The sequence below is a fragment of the Vigna umbellata genome, chromosome 8 (genome assembly GCF_029865625.1).
Source record: "Vigna umbellata cultivar VRB3 chromosome 8, Vumbellata_1.0, whole genome shotgun sequence".
Classification (NCBI taxonomy): domain Eukaryota; kingdom Viridiplantae; phylum Streptophyta; class Magnoliopsida; order Fabales; family Fabaceae; genus Vigna; species Vigna umbellata.
In genome coordinates, this window is record NC_142172.1 from 32,868,426 (window position 1) to 32,882,830 (window position 14,405).

Here is a 14,405-nt window from a genome sequence, read left to right on the forward strand (position 1 = left end):
TGTATCTTTACCGCCATAATAAATTTAGTTTCTTGATCAACAGTTAATTTACTTAACTTTTTAAAATTTAATAGTTATTTAGCATTCAACTTTGAACTAGCTTAGTCTATAGTTTTAGTTTTAGCAGTATTTTTTTAATATAATAATTAGTAACAATATACGATCTGTTTTCAAGTTGAAAGAGTAAAATAACCAGACAAGTTATTATGAATTTTAAAATATTGTGATGAATTTATTGTTGCTATAAAAAATTCAGATGGTAATAGTAATGAATTTATCAATATTTTCTAGTAGTTTTAAAATCCTTCAAATCATTTGAAAATTTAAAATATAACATTAGTTTTGACTTTGTATTAATTTTTTATACGTAGTTATATCTAATCGATATAATATGTGTAGTTAATCACTTTAAGTATTGCTGCTTTTAAATTATCTGTTTTCAAAACTAATTATCTTAAAGTCAAAAGAGACATACAAATACGATAAAATCAAATATCAATTCAATTTCATCGATTAATAATGTACTAAGTTTCATACTTTTCAACTTTTCTAAAATTATAACTCAATAAAAAAAAACTAAATAAACTAAATTCTCTTATTTATTTATTTTTCTTGAAATTAAAAAAAATGTCAAGCTTTTAGAAATTCAAGAAGAAAAAAAGAAACACATATATGAACTTCTAACTAAAAATACAAATTAAAAGGATTTTTAGAAGCTATTTGAAAGAACTAAACAACAAAGTAAAAACGAATTCTCTCTATTTCAAAATTCAATGAAGTAGATATTCGTTTAAAGGTTAGGATTTGGTAATGAGAGAAATGAGAATTGAAATTAAAATCAAATAAATAAGTGAGTTAAAAGAGGGGGAGAGAGGCTCCTTACAATCTATTTTTGTTTTATAAAAATATAGAAAGAAAGAAAAAAAGAAAAAGAAAACAGAAAAAAATAAAGTGAAAAAGGGAAGGAAAAATTGAACCTTCTACCTATTTTTATTTCCATCCATCACAAAATTAAAATTATTCCTTATACATTAAGTCTATTGTATATTTCCAATTACCCAAATAACTTGAATTTAAAAGAAAAACTATGCTATATAATTTAAATATAAGTCCAATGATCCAAGTATTCAAATAGAGAGGACTGTGATCCAGTTCATTGATTTTATAATATTGTTATGTTATTTATTTATTTCTTTCTATATTTCGCATTCCTATTCTTCCTTATTTTATATTTTCCTATTTTTGTTTTGTTTCTTATTCCAATATATGATTAATATTATATCTTATCAATTTTACTAAAATATTTAATAGGTATATAAATGCAAGTACGGATATGAATAAATATTTACTATACGTTTAAATATAGATAATGATGCAGTATTAACACCCTATTATTGCATAATTAGCTTGTTGGTCTCATCAGCGATCTGTTCTTCCTGTACAAATTATGAGCATAAAATACTATTTTAAAAGAGCTGTTTTTCGAAACAACCATCAATTAATTTACATTTTTTTATTATTTAATTCCATCTCACTGAAAAGCAAATGACAAATTTAGATGCATACGTTTTAATTATAACATTCATTGTCACTATTTTTCATCCAAACTGAAAAAGAAGTGCAAGTTTTGATTCTGACAACAAATTAAAAAGAACACAAAGATTAATTAATAATATTTTTTTCCCCACGTAATTTAATGCGTTTAACTTTTCCTGTATAATTGTTAATGTATACGAAGTACATTAACTAAAGATACTTACAAATTATAAGCAACGATATATATATATATATATATATATATATATATATACACGCCATTAAGAATTACAATTAGTTGGCTGAAAAAGTAAATTTGATTACCACTAATTATATCTTTCCTTTTTATGCATATCAATATAAGAAATTCTTGCTTTTTAGAGTAAACTTAGTAAATATTTAATTTTTTTATACTTAATGAATATTTTGCAACCAACGTTACTAGGATGTTTTTGTTTATTGGCGAAAAGGTAGCTGTAATCATCAAGTCCAAACTATAGTATAGCTGTGATATAGAGTGAGTTGAAAGTACAAAATATAATAATAAATGTGTAGAATTTTACATAAAAATAGTTACTATTTTCTTACCATATTTACATGCAAATATTAGTTATAACATATTTGTTAGAACAGTGAGATATAAACTAGGCGAGAGGCTCGGAACCAGGTTTGGTGTAGCTTTTTCACGTCAATATTAGAAACGGGAAACTACACCAACAAGGAAAAAATTGCCCTGACAAAGAAAGAGAAAATTTTCAATAGCCATTTTATCTTTTCTTTCTACAATTCCTTGCCTTTCTCTGTGATTCTGCAGCAGCTCTTCTCAGAATCACGGGGGGGCAAAAGGTTCATTCTTTTTGCCTTTCCCTCTGAATTTAGCTGAACTATGGTGCCATTTTGAACATGATCGAGCTTCTTCATGGAAGGCTTGGATTATATTCTTTTAGCTGTAATGTCTTAGATTTGTAACAGACTCCTGTTGGAATTTTTGTTGTTGTTTTTGAGTTGTTGGTTGAGGCCAAGTCATGGCGCCAGAGCTAGCCTTGTCATTCTCTGTTGTATCTGTGGTCGAAGATGTTCTTCAGACGCACGGAAGCTGTTTAAGCGACATTCACTTGGCATCAAGGATGGCAGAAGAAGCTTGTACATATCCTCTCTCTCTCTCTTCCATTCTTAATATATTTTTTTTAGGCAATGTTCACATTCAATCCATTGACAACGTTGGTTTTTTGACACTTGTTTGTGTTCTTTTTTAAATTTGAAGTACAGAATTTGGATACAGGATTTTAGATACTTTGGTGTTATTTTCAATCAGAATTAAAGTTTCATGTCGTTATGTTAATATGCATAATGTTTTCATTAAACATCAAATACGAAGTGAAATTCTGATTCTGATTGGATATCAATAGCAAGAGCATTAAAGAATCACAAGTTTTGTGGTTCTTTGGATTGGTTGTAGTAAACCCTATATTTTGATGGCATCACAACAACAAGAAAAACAATACAAGTTTGATAGTTGTTAGAATGCATGAAACTAAGACTAGTGAGTGGTATTGCAGCCTCAAGAAGGAATGAAGCAGCTGGGTGGCTAAGAAAGACAGTTGGAGTTGTTGGAGGGAAAGACATTCCAGATGAGCCTACTGAAGAAGATTTCAGGATTGCATTACGAAGTGGCATTGTCCTTTGCAATGCTCTTAACAAAATTCAACCCGGAGCAGTGCCCAAGGTGTGTGTACGCATGTTTGCTTCTTTTTCATGAAACTGAAATCTAGATTATAGTTCTTCTTCCTTCTGAGTATTATTTACACATGCATGTTCTTGACATTGGATATCAATCAATATCACTATTACTTTCTGACAAATGACAATGGTTGAACCTGTACTGTTAGGTAGTTGAAGTCCCCTGCGATAGTGTTATCATTCCTGATGGGGCACCTCTGTCTACTTACCAATACTTTGAAAATGTAAGGAATTTTCTGGTAACTATGGAAGAAATGGGGCTTCCCACCTTTGAAGTGTCTGATATAGAACAGGTGCGCTAAGAAAGTTCATTACCTTTCATTACTTTAATAGACTCGAATCAGGCAATGCTGCATTACTATAATGCAATTGTATTCAACTTTAACATTTTGTTCTTCCATGTACAGGGAGGAAAATCTTCGAGGATAGTGAATTGTGTTTTAGCACTTAAGTCTTACAGTGAATGGAAACAGGGAGGAAAAAATGGGTCTTGGAAATATGGTGGGAATCCAAAGCCACCTACCAATGTTAAACCAGCTATTATGATGAAAGTCTCAGAACCATTCATGAGGTCTTTGTCAAAGGGTAGTAGGTTAGGCGATAAAGATGGGTTACTGAATGATATATCTACAAACAGTGAAGGGGTTAGAGAGTACTATCATTTATAATCATATTTTTCTTTTGTCTCTACATGTGGAGAATGAATATAGCATCTGTCTGAGGTTTTTGGTTGGATTGGTATTTGCAGGGTTCTATACCCTCCCTGAATTTACTAATTCGTGAAATTTTATCTGATAAGAAGCTAGAAGAAATTCCCACTGTAAGCGTTATTGCTTATCCTTAGCTTCAATATAGAATTTATTGTTCACTAGCTCATTCTAAATTGAGTTTTTCAATTTTTACCTTTTTATTTTATTTCAAATTTACTCTTCTCTGAAGAACTAATGTCTGTTGCCATTACAGGTGGTGGAGTCTCTGCTTAGCAGAGTCATGGAGGAGTTTGAAAAGCGCTTGCTAATCCAACAAGAAATGGTGTGTTTTCTGTGTCTTTTGGCAAAGTTCAGCCTCATTAGTGACGCCAATGAAAAAGAAAATTTTCAAATTGTTTTCGTTTGAATGTCTCCTCGTAAACTTGAGTCCATGAGTCTCACTGAATTTTATGTCAATTTTTTTACTTTAACAGTTCAAAACAACTCAAAACTATAAGGCACTGCCTGAAGCAGAGGATTCCAATGTGAAATCTGCCTGTAATGGTGAAGAGGTAAATCTAAGATTTGAAGAGACTTTAGCAAAATTGGCAAAATGCTCAGCAAATTGCAAGTGAACGTATTCATATATCGCTTGGTATCATGATGCAATTTTACGTAACTCTATTTTCTGTTCAATCAATTATTAAGATGGAAGAAGATGGAGATGTGGTGGTTAAACACAAGGAATTTGTTGATGTGAAGGACAATGTCGACGAAGAACCAAACAGCCAGTATTTTAAGCAGCAAGAGTTAATTCAGCAGCAAAACGAGAACGTCCAGGTAACTCGTGTCAGAATAATATTATTGCACCATGTATAAGTCTAATATGATACCATATAGACATGCAACTAGAGCTAGATTGAATAGTTTGACCTCAGAGTTTTCCTAGGAAGTCTATTGCCTAAACATGGACCCGGAATTTAAGTTACAACATTGTTTCAGTAATGAGAAAAAGTAACCAATTTGATGTTGACAATCCTTAGGAATTGAAAATGATGGTTCATCAAACAAAAACAGGAATACAGGTTCTGCAAAATAAATACCAGGAGGATATGATCTATCTAAGTACGTATAATGCTTTAGAAAATCCTATATTTTTTACAAAAACATCTATACAGTCTAGCTGATTACTACCTACTATTAATAGGTAAACACCTGCATGGCCTAGCTTCTGCTGCTTCAGGATATCAGAAAATTCTTGAAGAAAACCGCAAGCTATATAATCAATTGCAAGACCTGAAAGGTAAAAACTCAAGTGGTCAGAGTCTAAACAATTTTCTCCCTTTATATCTATAAATTCTGAATAAGACTAATTGGCCAAATTTGATACGACGGTAGGAAATATTAGGGTGTACTGTAGAGTTCGTCCCTCAAAAGGTGCCCAACCAAATCATTGCTCTGTCAGTAACATAGATGAAGGAAGTATATCACTCATAGTGCCATCCAAAAACGGGAAAGATGGGAAGAAGACATTTAATTTCAACAGAGTCTTTGGTCCTTCTTCAACCCAAGGTTGGTCTTTCTGTTGTCCTTTCGTAAAAATTATCGTCACTCTATATGTTTGCTCATGGTTGCATTTTTGTTTTCTGTAGCGGAGGTTTTCTCAGATACAAAACCACTGATTCGTTCGGTTCTTGATGGCTACAACGTGTGTATATTTGCTTATGGTCAGACAGGATCAGGAAAAACACACACTATGGTGAGGGATTTAGATTAGACCATCTTGTTGCTTTCTCCGTGTTTTCTCCCTCTAACTTGTAACGAATAATAACTTTCTTATTGCCTCTTTGTAATGATACAGTCTGGACCAGACAATTATACTGAGGAAACAGTGGGTGTCAACTACCGCGCTCTGAAAGATCTTTTCCAAATCTCAGAGCAGAGAAAAGACACCATTCATTATGATATATCTGTTCAAATGCTTGAGATTTACAATGAACAAGTCAGAGATCTATTATCGACAGACAGTACTCACAAAAGATATCCTTTTCTCTGTACTAAACTAGTTATTTTCTTTATACAGGATTTATGCATGCCATTTTACTTTATGATTATATTGCTCATGTTTGTGGCCCTTTAACACTTAATACATTAGAAATCCGCAACAGTTCTCATAATGGCATTAACGTGCCAGATGCAAACCTTGTTCCTGTTTCATCCACTTCCGATGTCTTAAAGTTAATGAACTTGGGACAAAATAACCGGGCAGTTAGTTCTACTGCCATGAATGATCGGAGTAGTCGTTCTCATAGGTACAGGCCAAGTTTATCTCTTAAATTCTTCAACTTAAAGCATTCATTTCATTTCAAACAACAGAATCCAAAGAAAGAAAAAGTAGTCGTGCTTTAACTTCGTTATAGATTTTGAATTGTGTCTTTCCCATTATCATTTCGGTTGGTGAAAAAATAGTATCCCCTTTTAGTGGGTTAGACAATGAACAAATTTTGGTCCTTTTTTCTTACCGTGTAAGTTTTCATCACACTATTAATCGGCACTTGTTTGTACTACAATGGTTGCAGCTGCTTGACAGTTCATGTTCACGGAAGAGAGCTAGCGTCAGGGAATAGTCTTCGTGGTTGTATCCACTTAGTTGACTTGGCAGGAAGTGAGAGGGTTGATAAATCTGAGGTCACAGGAGATAGGCTGAAGGAAGCTCAACATATTAACAAGTCGCTTTCTGCATTAGGAGATGTAATTGCTTCACTTGCCCAAAAGCAATCACACGTTCCTTATAGGAACAGCAAACTTACTCAGCTACTTCAAGATTCTCTCGGTATGCTTCCCCGCTTCTACGTTATACAATTTCTTCAATTGCTACGGTTTGTCTTCACTTAGGTGTTATCTGTTAAGGAGGTGATTTGTTTATATGTACCAGGAGGCCAAGCAAAGACACTTATGTTTGTTCATGTTAGTCCCGAGCCAGATGCCATTGGAGAAACAATCAGTACATTGAAGTTCGCAGAAAGGGTATCCACCGTTGAACTTGGTGCTGCTCGAGTTAACAAAGATAGTTCAGAGGTCAAAGAGCTTAAAGAACAGGTTCTTACAATTTTTGTCTGTTTTCTCAGACAATCAGTACATTAAATTAATGGGTGCATATTTTACTATATATGCAAATTGCGCATTTTCAACACGAATGTTTCTACTGCTTCTTTGTCAGATTGCGATTCTGAAGGCAACCTCCGCCAGGAAGGATGGAGAATCGGAACAATTTCATCAGTCTGCAAATAGCATTTCTGAAACTCCAAAGTCCAAATCTCTATTGTCTTCCACTGCACGGTCACCTACTTCGTCTCATGGAAATCGTAAGCCACCAAGGGAAGATTCCAGTAGCACGGTGGAGGTAACGTATTGTCAACAGTAACTCCACGAAATTAATTTAAGGCATCTTTGGTATAAACTTTATTTTTAGAGATGACTCTCCTTTTCTCCCAAAAAATTTGACAGTAAACTGATTGTGACAAGCTATATCTTGAACACAGAATAACCTGATACTGACATATTTAGTGATCTTATCTATGGACATAATGATCTTAAATGTCGAAGGTGATATACCTGCAGTAATACCATGGGCATCTAAAAGTACAAGTAATAGTTCATGCATGGAATGTGTGAAGAGTTTTTATTGTCATTCAATCATAAAGTATAATGCATAAGTTGTTGACTTTATAATGATCACTTTAATGTATATCACAATAATGTCTTATTCATTAATTGATACAGTGAAGCTTTGATCTTGATAGTGCACAAAAATTAAGTCCAAATGTGAATGAATGTCCTTCATCAAAACCAGCGATTGATTAATGTCACGCTCACGCACAAGTTCTCTGAAAAATGATTTTGTAGGACAAGAAAAAGGGTAGCCCGAAGCTCGCGAAAAGAGGAAGCCTTGACCCCTTGGACGTTCATAGGAACTCACCACCTTGGCCACATCATGCAGAGGAAAATGGAAAAGAGGATGATAAGGAATTGGTTTCTGGGGATTGTCTTGGTAAGCGTACAAAAAGGAATGGCCGCTTAAGTACTGAAAACAACATCGTGGGAGACTGTGATACAGAAAGCAAGCAGTCATCTTCTCCAATGCTAAGTCCCTTGGATATTTTTGACCCTTCCAAAATATGCACGGAGGAGACCACCATAAATGACTGTGATGAATTTGAGTTAGCAACCAGTGAAAGTTCAGAATCAGACAAGAGTTGGGAATCACATGTACACGTACCAAAAGCAACCACTCATTCCAACGGAGTAGCAGCTAAAACAAAAAAATCACCAAATCCAAGACAAGCCAAGAATCAAGAAAACAGGTATCCATATTTAGACAAGCTAGGTGTTTCACTTCATGTTATACTTTTGTTCTTGTCAAAGGATCATACTTATTGTTCAGTTACTGTTTACTAACTTTTTATTTTGTGTGTGTGTCAAGGAGTAAGATCCCGTCATTGTCTCCTTCGTCATCAAGGAGACAACCTACGGTAGTTAGTCAACAGAGAAAGCATCTAGATGCAAAAAGAAGAACTGGAAATGCCAAATGAGAAAAGCTGCTCAAGATATTTTGTTGCTTCACCACCTTAACATTGTATCTATAATTTAGTTTCTCAGAGAGAGGCTTCTTTTTTTTTTTTCATTAGAGGGGCATTAAATAGTTACCTGTGTTTCTCCGGTGGTGAGCATGAGTCCCATTCCAAACCATCTTTCTATACAAACATAGTTTTTGTAAGAAAAATCGCCCACCCTTAGTTTCATGTGCACCTTGTTGCACTAGACTATAGGAGATTGATGAATGGAAAGGAGAATAAAGAACAGAAAGACGCAGGTTGACAATTTTGTTTGTGTTTTCCACGACACAACACTATATTGTCTACCGACAAGGGTTAGGATCCGTACAGCGGAAAGGGTTGAAGGGCTATTGGAACATAGTGAAAGTGGTTGGTTTAGGCAAAGGAGTTCATCTTTTTAACGTCACTAATTAAGGTTCAAACTTCTGTAAAGCATAGTGTTTATGATTAGTGATTGAGTAATGGGAAAAAGAAAGGGACAATGATATTCTAAAAAATCACGTCACAACTTATTTTCATATTATAATAACATACATTAGTATTTGAAGTTAAAAAATAAAAATATATATAATTATAATAATAGTACTCTGATTTGTTATGTGAGTATGTTTAAAAAATATGGAAATCACGTGAAATAGAAAAATAAAATAAGCAAATTCTTTAAGTCAAGCATAGTTTTTTTTCATAGTGTTACTGATAATTAAATTTGTGGAAAAACTTCATTTTACCACTTTTAGTACAATTTCTTTCCCTGACAATGTTTTGTTATGCAAAAATTAAAATTTGAATTCGTTCAATGATCGGATTCAGATTCGAACTAATTACATATTTAAAATCGTTATTTTTATCTTAAATTTATAAATGTAAATCCTGTGAGAAAAAGTAAATACTTTATTTGATCGTTGAAATTGAATTTGAATAGTGGATGTTTAAAATCAACAGAAATTTGATCCGTGAATTGAGTCTTTTTAGTTTTAATCTATTAATCGACCCTTATTTAATTTCTGTGACTATCTAATTTAATTAGGGTAAGAAAATAAAATATTGTAGAAACAAAGTGATCAGATTTGGTGTAAAGAGCATTTCTCAAATCGGTTAAGAGGTCACGACCGACACAATCCAACTTATTTGTAAAAAATGTTCAGATTAACGGATTTAAATTTAAAATAAATCTAGTATATTTTTTAAGAATGATTTTGAAAGGTATTTTAGACTGTATTAACTCAATTTTTTTTGTATTTAAAAATATATATATATATATATATATATATATATATATATATATATATATATGAATATTGAAAATTGAAAGTATGAACCAAGTCACGTTATATATAAACAAGAGAGAGGAACATAGAAACAAGATTCATAAACTAATTGTTTTAAGATTTTTGGTTGAAAATGATATAAACCTTTTTTATGTACTTGGATTCAGATTTTATTAATAACGTTTAATCATTTGTCACGCCTTTTTTTGGTTAGGAATGTCAAATAAATCTTGAGAATCTCAAATAAGTTCTGAAAATCTCAAATAAGTCTCTTAGTTTTTTTTTGTCATAATTGGATTCTTACTTTTACAAAATTGTTCCATTTAGACCCATACTATCAAATTGGGTCAACGCCAATAGATTGACGTTGACGTGACATACTTAGTATGTTTTTTTTAAATGACGTGGGCTAGTTATTTCGTTTTGGTGATTTTGACGTATATATATTTATTTTTAATTAAAGAAATTGAGGAAAAAGTTAATTAAAGTCAGGACTTTCTTCAAATTAAGAATTGCAAAAAGAATGTGAGTGTTTCTTCGAATTAAGCTTCATTGACAAAAAATTAGGAATTAATTAGAGAAAGTGGGGAGTAGTTATGGGAAACTAGGGTTTATACCAGTTTGAAATTGTGCACTTTTAGGACTTTGGTCATTTTCGTAAATTGTGGAACCGTGTGTCATTGTAAGCGCAAAGCTGAAGCACGTGTGACGTGCTCATTGGAGCTCAATCTCAAGCAAGGTTAGTAATTGTGCTTTTTGTTGTGGTTTTTTATGGTTGTATTGTGTTTGTTTTGGGAAACCGGAATATTGTGGTGGTCCCCATGGTTGAAATGGTTTGCTTTGCGTTCTTGATTGCAATGTGGTGGTCCCCCATGTTTAAAATTGTTTTACAGTGTATGTTTGAGTGTGTTATGGTTATCGTTTTAATATATTTATTTTTTGTCATGATATATTTACATCATAGGTGTAGAAATATTTATATAGTGTTGTGCGTAATAGACGAGAACATTGAGGCTATTTTCCACCATGGAGGGAAGTTCGTTAATGATGGGACCCTGAAGTATGAAGGAGAGACTTCTAAGTTGTCCTTTGACCCATATATTTGGAGTTACTTTGTGGTTGTTAGTGTAGTCAAAGGTTTGGGATACGTAGGTTTTAAAGATTTGTGGTACTCTATAGAAGGGGGTTCAGTGTTGGAAGACAAGTTAGAACCTTTGTGTGATGACATTAGTGTCATGCATATGGTTAACTTAGCTAGACTTAATGGTCATGTTCATGTATTCGTGGTACACACTGTTTCTAAACCCCAAGGCATACATGTGCTTGAATATATTCATGATGATGAAGGATAACTGAAACCTGTGTTGCATGAGACCAGTGAGTTTGTAGGTAAAGTTGGTTGTCAATGTGAAGGTGATACTGGAAGACAAGATAGGGGTGATTGTGTTGCTGAAGTGGAAGGTGAGCCTCACATACAGGGAGAGGTCCACGAGGGTGAAGAAGATGGTGGTGTGTCAGAAAATCCAACTTATTTTGATGGTGAAGTTAAAGGTGAGGGTAACATAGAACAAGAGGTGTGTGAGTGTGAAGAAGTTGTGAAGGAGGAAGTTGATGCTCGTAGTTGGAGTTCCTCTAGTAACCATGGTAGTATTGATGTAAATACTCAACAGTTGGAGGGATTAGTTAATGTTATTGTTGATTGTGATATAGATGATCATATAGAATGCAAAATGGTTTAGTAATGTGAAAGTAGAAGTACAACGTTTGTCATGTGAATTTTCAACTCATTTATTCAACTGCAAAAAAGTAAATAAGGAATAAAAATTCACAACTCATTTATTCAACCGCAAAAAAATATCAGAAAAAATTGTAATTTTAAAAATAACAAAATTACTTCTATAACCATTCTCATTACAAAATGTATATTTTTTTAACAAATTTCACAATAAAACTACTAAAAATAGCATAATATCTTTATAAAAGATCAAACATTATTATGTTGTTTTATCTTTACGTCAAATTGAGGAAATATATAAAATAAAGTGATATTGGGTGATATTAATTTAATTTATTTATTGTGATTAAAATAGTATAATTTTACAAAAAGTCAACAAGAGTGTCCAAAAGGAAAAGGAAATGAAAGTGGGCCCAACAATATCAACAACTTATTGTGTGGGCGACAGATAATAGCCTTTCCAGCTGGTAACCGCAGGGATACCTACACCACGTGGCCACGTCACCATCACATTTCCTTCTATAATATAATAACTTCTTAAATTTCTCATTCATATAAGACAACTCACATATTCTAATCTTTAACATTTTCAAAATTATGTTTCTCTATCATTTTATAAAACATTTTATTGTTTATCACTTCACATTAAAATAATTATATTATTTTATAATATTAAGATTAACAGCTATTGAAGTTTTTTAAAGTTTAAAAAGATTCATTTTTAACATATTTTATCTAAAACTAATACGAGGGTTAGCCTTGGACAACTATTATACATAATTAAGAAATTTAAATTTCTTAAAAGAAATAGGAAAAAACATAATTTTTATCATTAATTAAATCACACCAAATAATAAAACTACAGTACTATAATAACACCATGTGCCTAAGCTATTTTAGAAAGAAAACAAATAAAAAAGAAAATAATTTATTTGTTGTTTGATAGACAGAAATAAAAGAAGAAAAACATATAATAGTACAATTTTTTCGAATTTTTTATGTTTTCCTTTCACACCTAATTATGAAAGCATAATATAATTTTTCCAACCTTCCATCTATGTAAACAATTTATTTAGATAGATAAAACAATAAATTTGATAATAAAAACCAATCAATTAAATATAAAATTATTTTATTAAATCATACAATTTTTTTTATTAAAATTATTTCTATTACACCTAATAGTCTCACATCATTTATAAATTAAGGTTTGAAATAATTTAAATATTTTTTCTTCTTTTAATTTTAACATAATTTTACACTTTAAAATAGACAGTAGAACAAAAAGTAATTTGAAATTAACTTTTAAAAGTAATAACAATTTTTTCTATTATTTTAAATTTTACTTCAATATTTGTAAAAGAAAAAAAAAATAAACGTTCCTTCGATATTAAATTTTACCGAACATTAGAAAGCAGAGCAAGTAAATAAAGAGGTTGCTAACTGATATTTGTCTAAATTATTTTTACTAAATGAAATTGAAGATTATAATATGTAACACACTTTATTAAAAAATATTGTGAATGGACCCTTTAATAATCACCTAAATTTGTTGAGACAATGATAGCAAAAACATACTTGGAAATAGGAAAGTAAATCACGATAATGTTGTCACCAACGTTTTGACTTTTGGTTTTATAAATCTTTCTTTTTTTAGTAGATTCATGCCAGCAAACACACTAATTCTGCCAATTCAAGTACAGCTCAGAAAATTAGAAAAATAAAATTGTTTCCAATTAATTAAATTATATTATGTTTTCTTAATAAGATGAGTATCATTTACTATAAATATAGACTCAAATAATGAAGTAAAGTTGCAATAATATTAAAATACACTATTATTTAAAGATATAAACAGTAGAATCGGGTTATTTTAAAACTTAATTTACATTTTTGTTCACTCTCTCATTTGTTATTTGGTTTTGTTGTTTTAAATAAAAAGCTTGAAAAAGTATAAGTGAATGTAACCAGGATGGAAAATAATGAATTTGGATTTTATAATAATATAACTCCATAAATGCTAGAAAACTTTTTATTTTAAGATAAATACTCTCATCTATCACCAAAGAGAAGTTTGTTTTTGTTATTTTAGAAAAAAGAAAAACTTGTCACTGATATTTATTATATTTTATGATTTAACTTTTCTAATTTTGACCTTTTCTTATATCATTGTCTCTAAAACTAGACAGCGACCCAATCACAAGCGTAATTTTGTTACATTCTTGAGAAAATATCGAACTTATATAATAAAAAAATCTTCTTACAAAAGAAAAACGAAAAAATATATAAAAAAAAGTAGCAGAAAGAAATTTTTACGAGATTATCTGCTGAATTTTATTTATATTATTCTCTATTAAACATTAAAGATACAACAATATTAATATATTATAATTTTTTAATATCAATCTTAATATAAAAAAATAGAAACAAGAATTTACTGATCTGGCAATGATTTTTTTTCTTAACAACGAGATTAAAGGGCAGAGGTTGACGTTTTTTCACAATGACAGTGACAAGGAAACATAATTTGGGTAGACAAATCTTTGCTTCCAAAAATCAAGATAGGGACATTGGAAAACTAACCCTGTTTTAAAATAATTACTAATAGAAATATACAAAAGAAATGTTATTTACACAAATACCCTTCTCATTAGTAATTTAAAAAAATCATTATTTTTTGTTGTATGCTTTTTTGTTTCAATAATTTATGTTTGCTGTTACAGAATTATTCTGAGACAGAGGGGTACTGATGTAATTTTAAGGATACGGCGTTTCGTCTCATGTTATGACTAACAAAAATTTGAGGTTTACATTTGAGAAG

General features: G+C 31.2%; 1 protein-coding gene across 1 annotated transcript; it reads left to right on the forward strand.

The window, feature by feature from the left end:
* The first annotated feature begins 2,241 nt into the window (after positions 1-2,241).
* LOC124843089 (kinesin-like protein KIN-14G) lies at positions 2,242-8,679 on the forward strand. The gene is made up of 19 exons (XM_047319729.2): positions 2,242-2,679; positions 3,096-3,262; positions 3,426-3,569; positions 3,684-3,920; positions 4,025-4,096; positions 4,240-4,308; positions 4,460-4,537; positions 4,674-4,805; positions 5,009-5,090; positions 5,173-5,268; positions 5,364-5,537; positions 5,618-5,724; positions 5,827-6,005; positions 6,116-6,277; positions 6,545-6,798; positions 6,901-7,064; positions 7,186-7,368; positions 7,872-8,329; positions 8,449-8,679. The coding sequence occupies exons 1-19, from the start codon at positions 2,562-2,564 to the stop codon at positions 8,555-8,557; spliced, it is 2,985 nt and encodes a 994-aa protein (XP_047175685.2). The 5' UTR covers positions 2,242-2,561; the 3' UTR covers positions 8,558-8,679.
* The last annotated feature ends 5,726 nt before the right edge of the window (positions 8,680-14,405 follow it).

What these genes read in the sequence shown, in the direction of transcription:
- LOC124843089 (XM_047319729.2), top strand. Translation starts at nt 2,562, where the DNA reads ATGGCGCCAGAGCTAGCCTTGTCATTCTCTGTTGTATCTGTGGTCGAA. An exon ending in CTGCCTGTAATGGTGAAGAG is followed by an intron (nt 4,538 to 4,673) that starts GTAAATCTAAGA and finishes TCAATTATTAAG; the next exon opens with ATGGAAGAAGATGGAGATGT. An exon ending in GGAGGATATGATCTATCTAA is followed by an intron (nt 5,091 to 5,172) that starts GTACGTATAATG and finishes TACTATTAATAG; the next exon opens with GTAAACACCTGCATGGCCTA.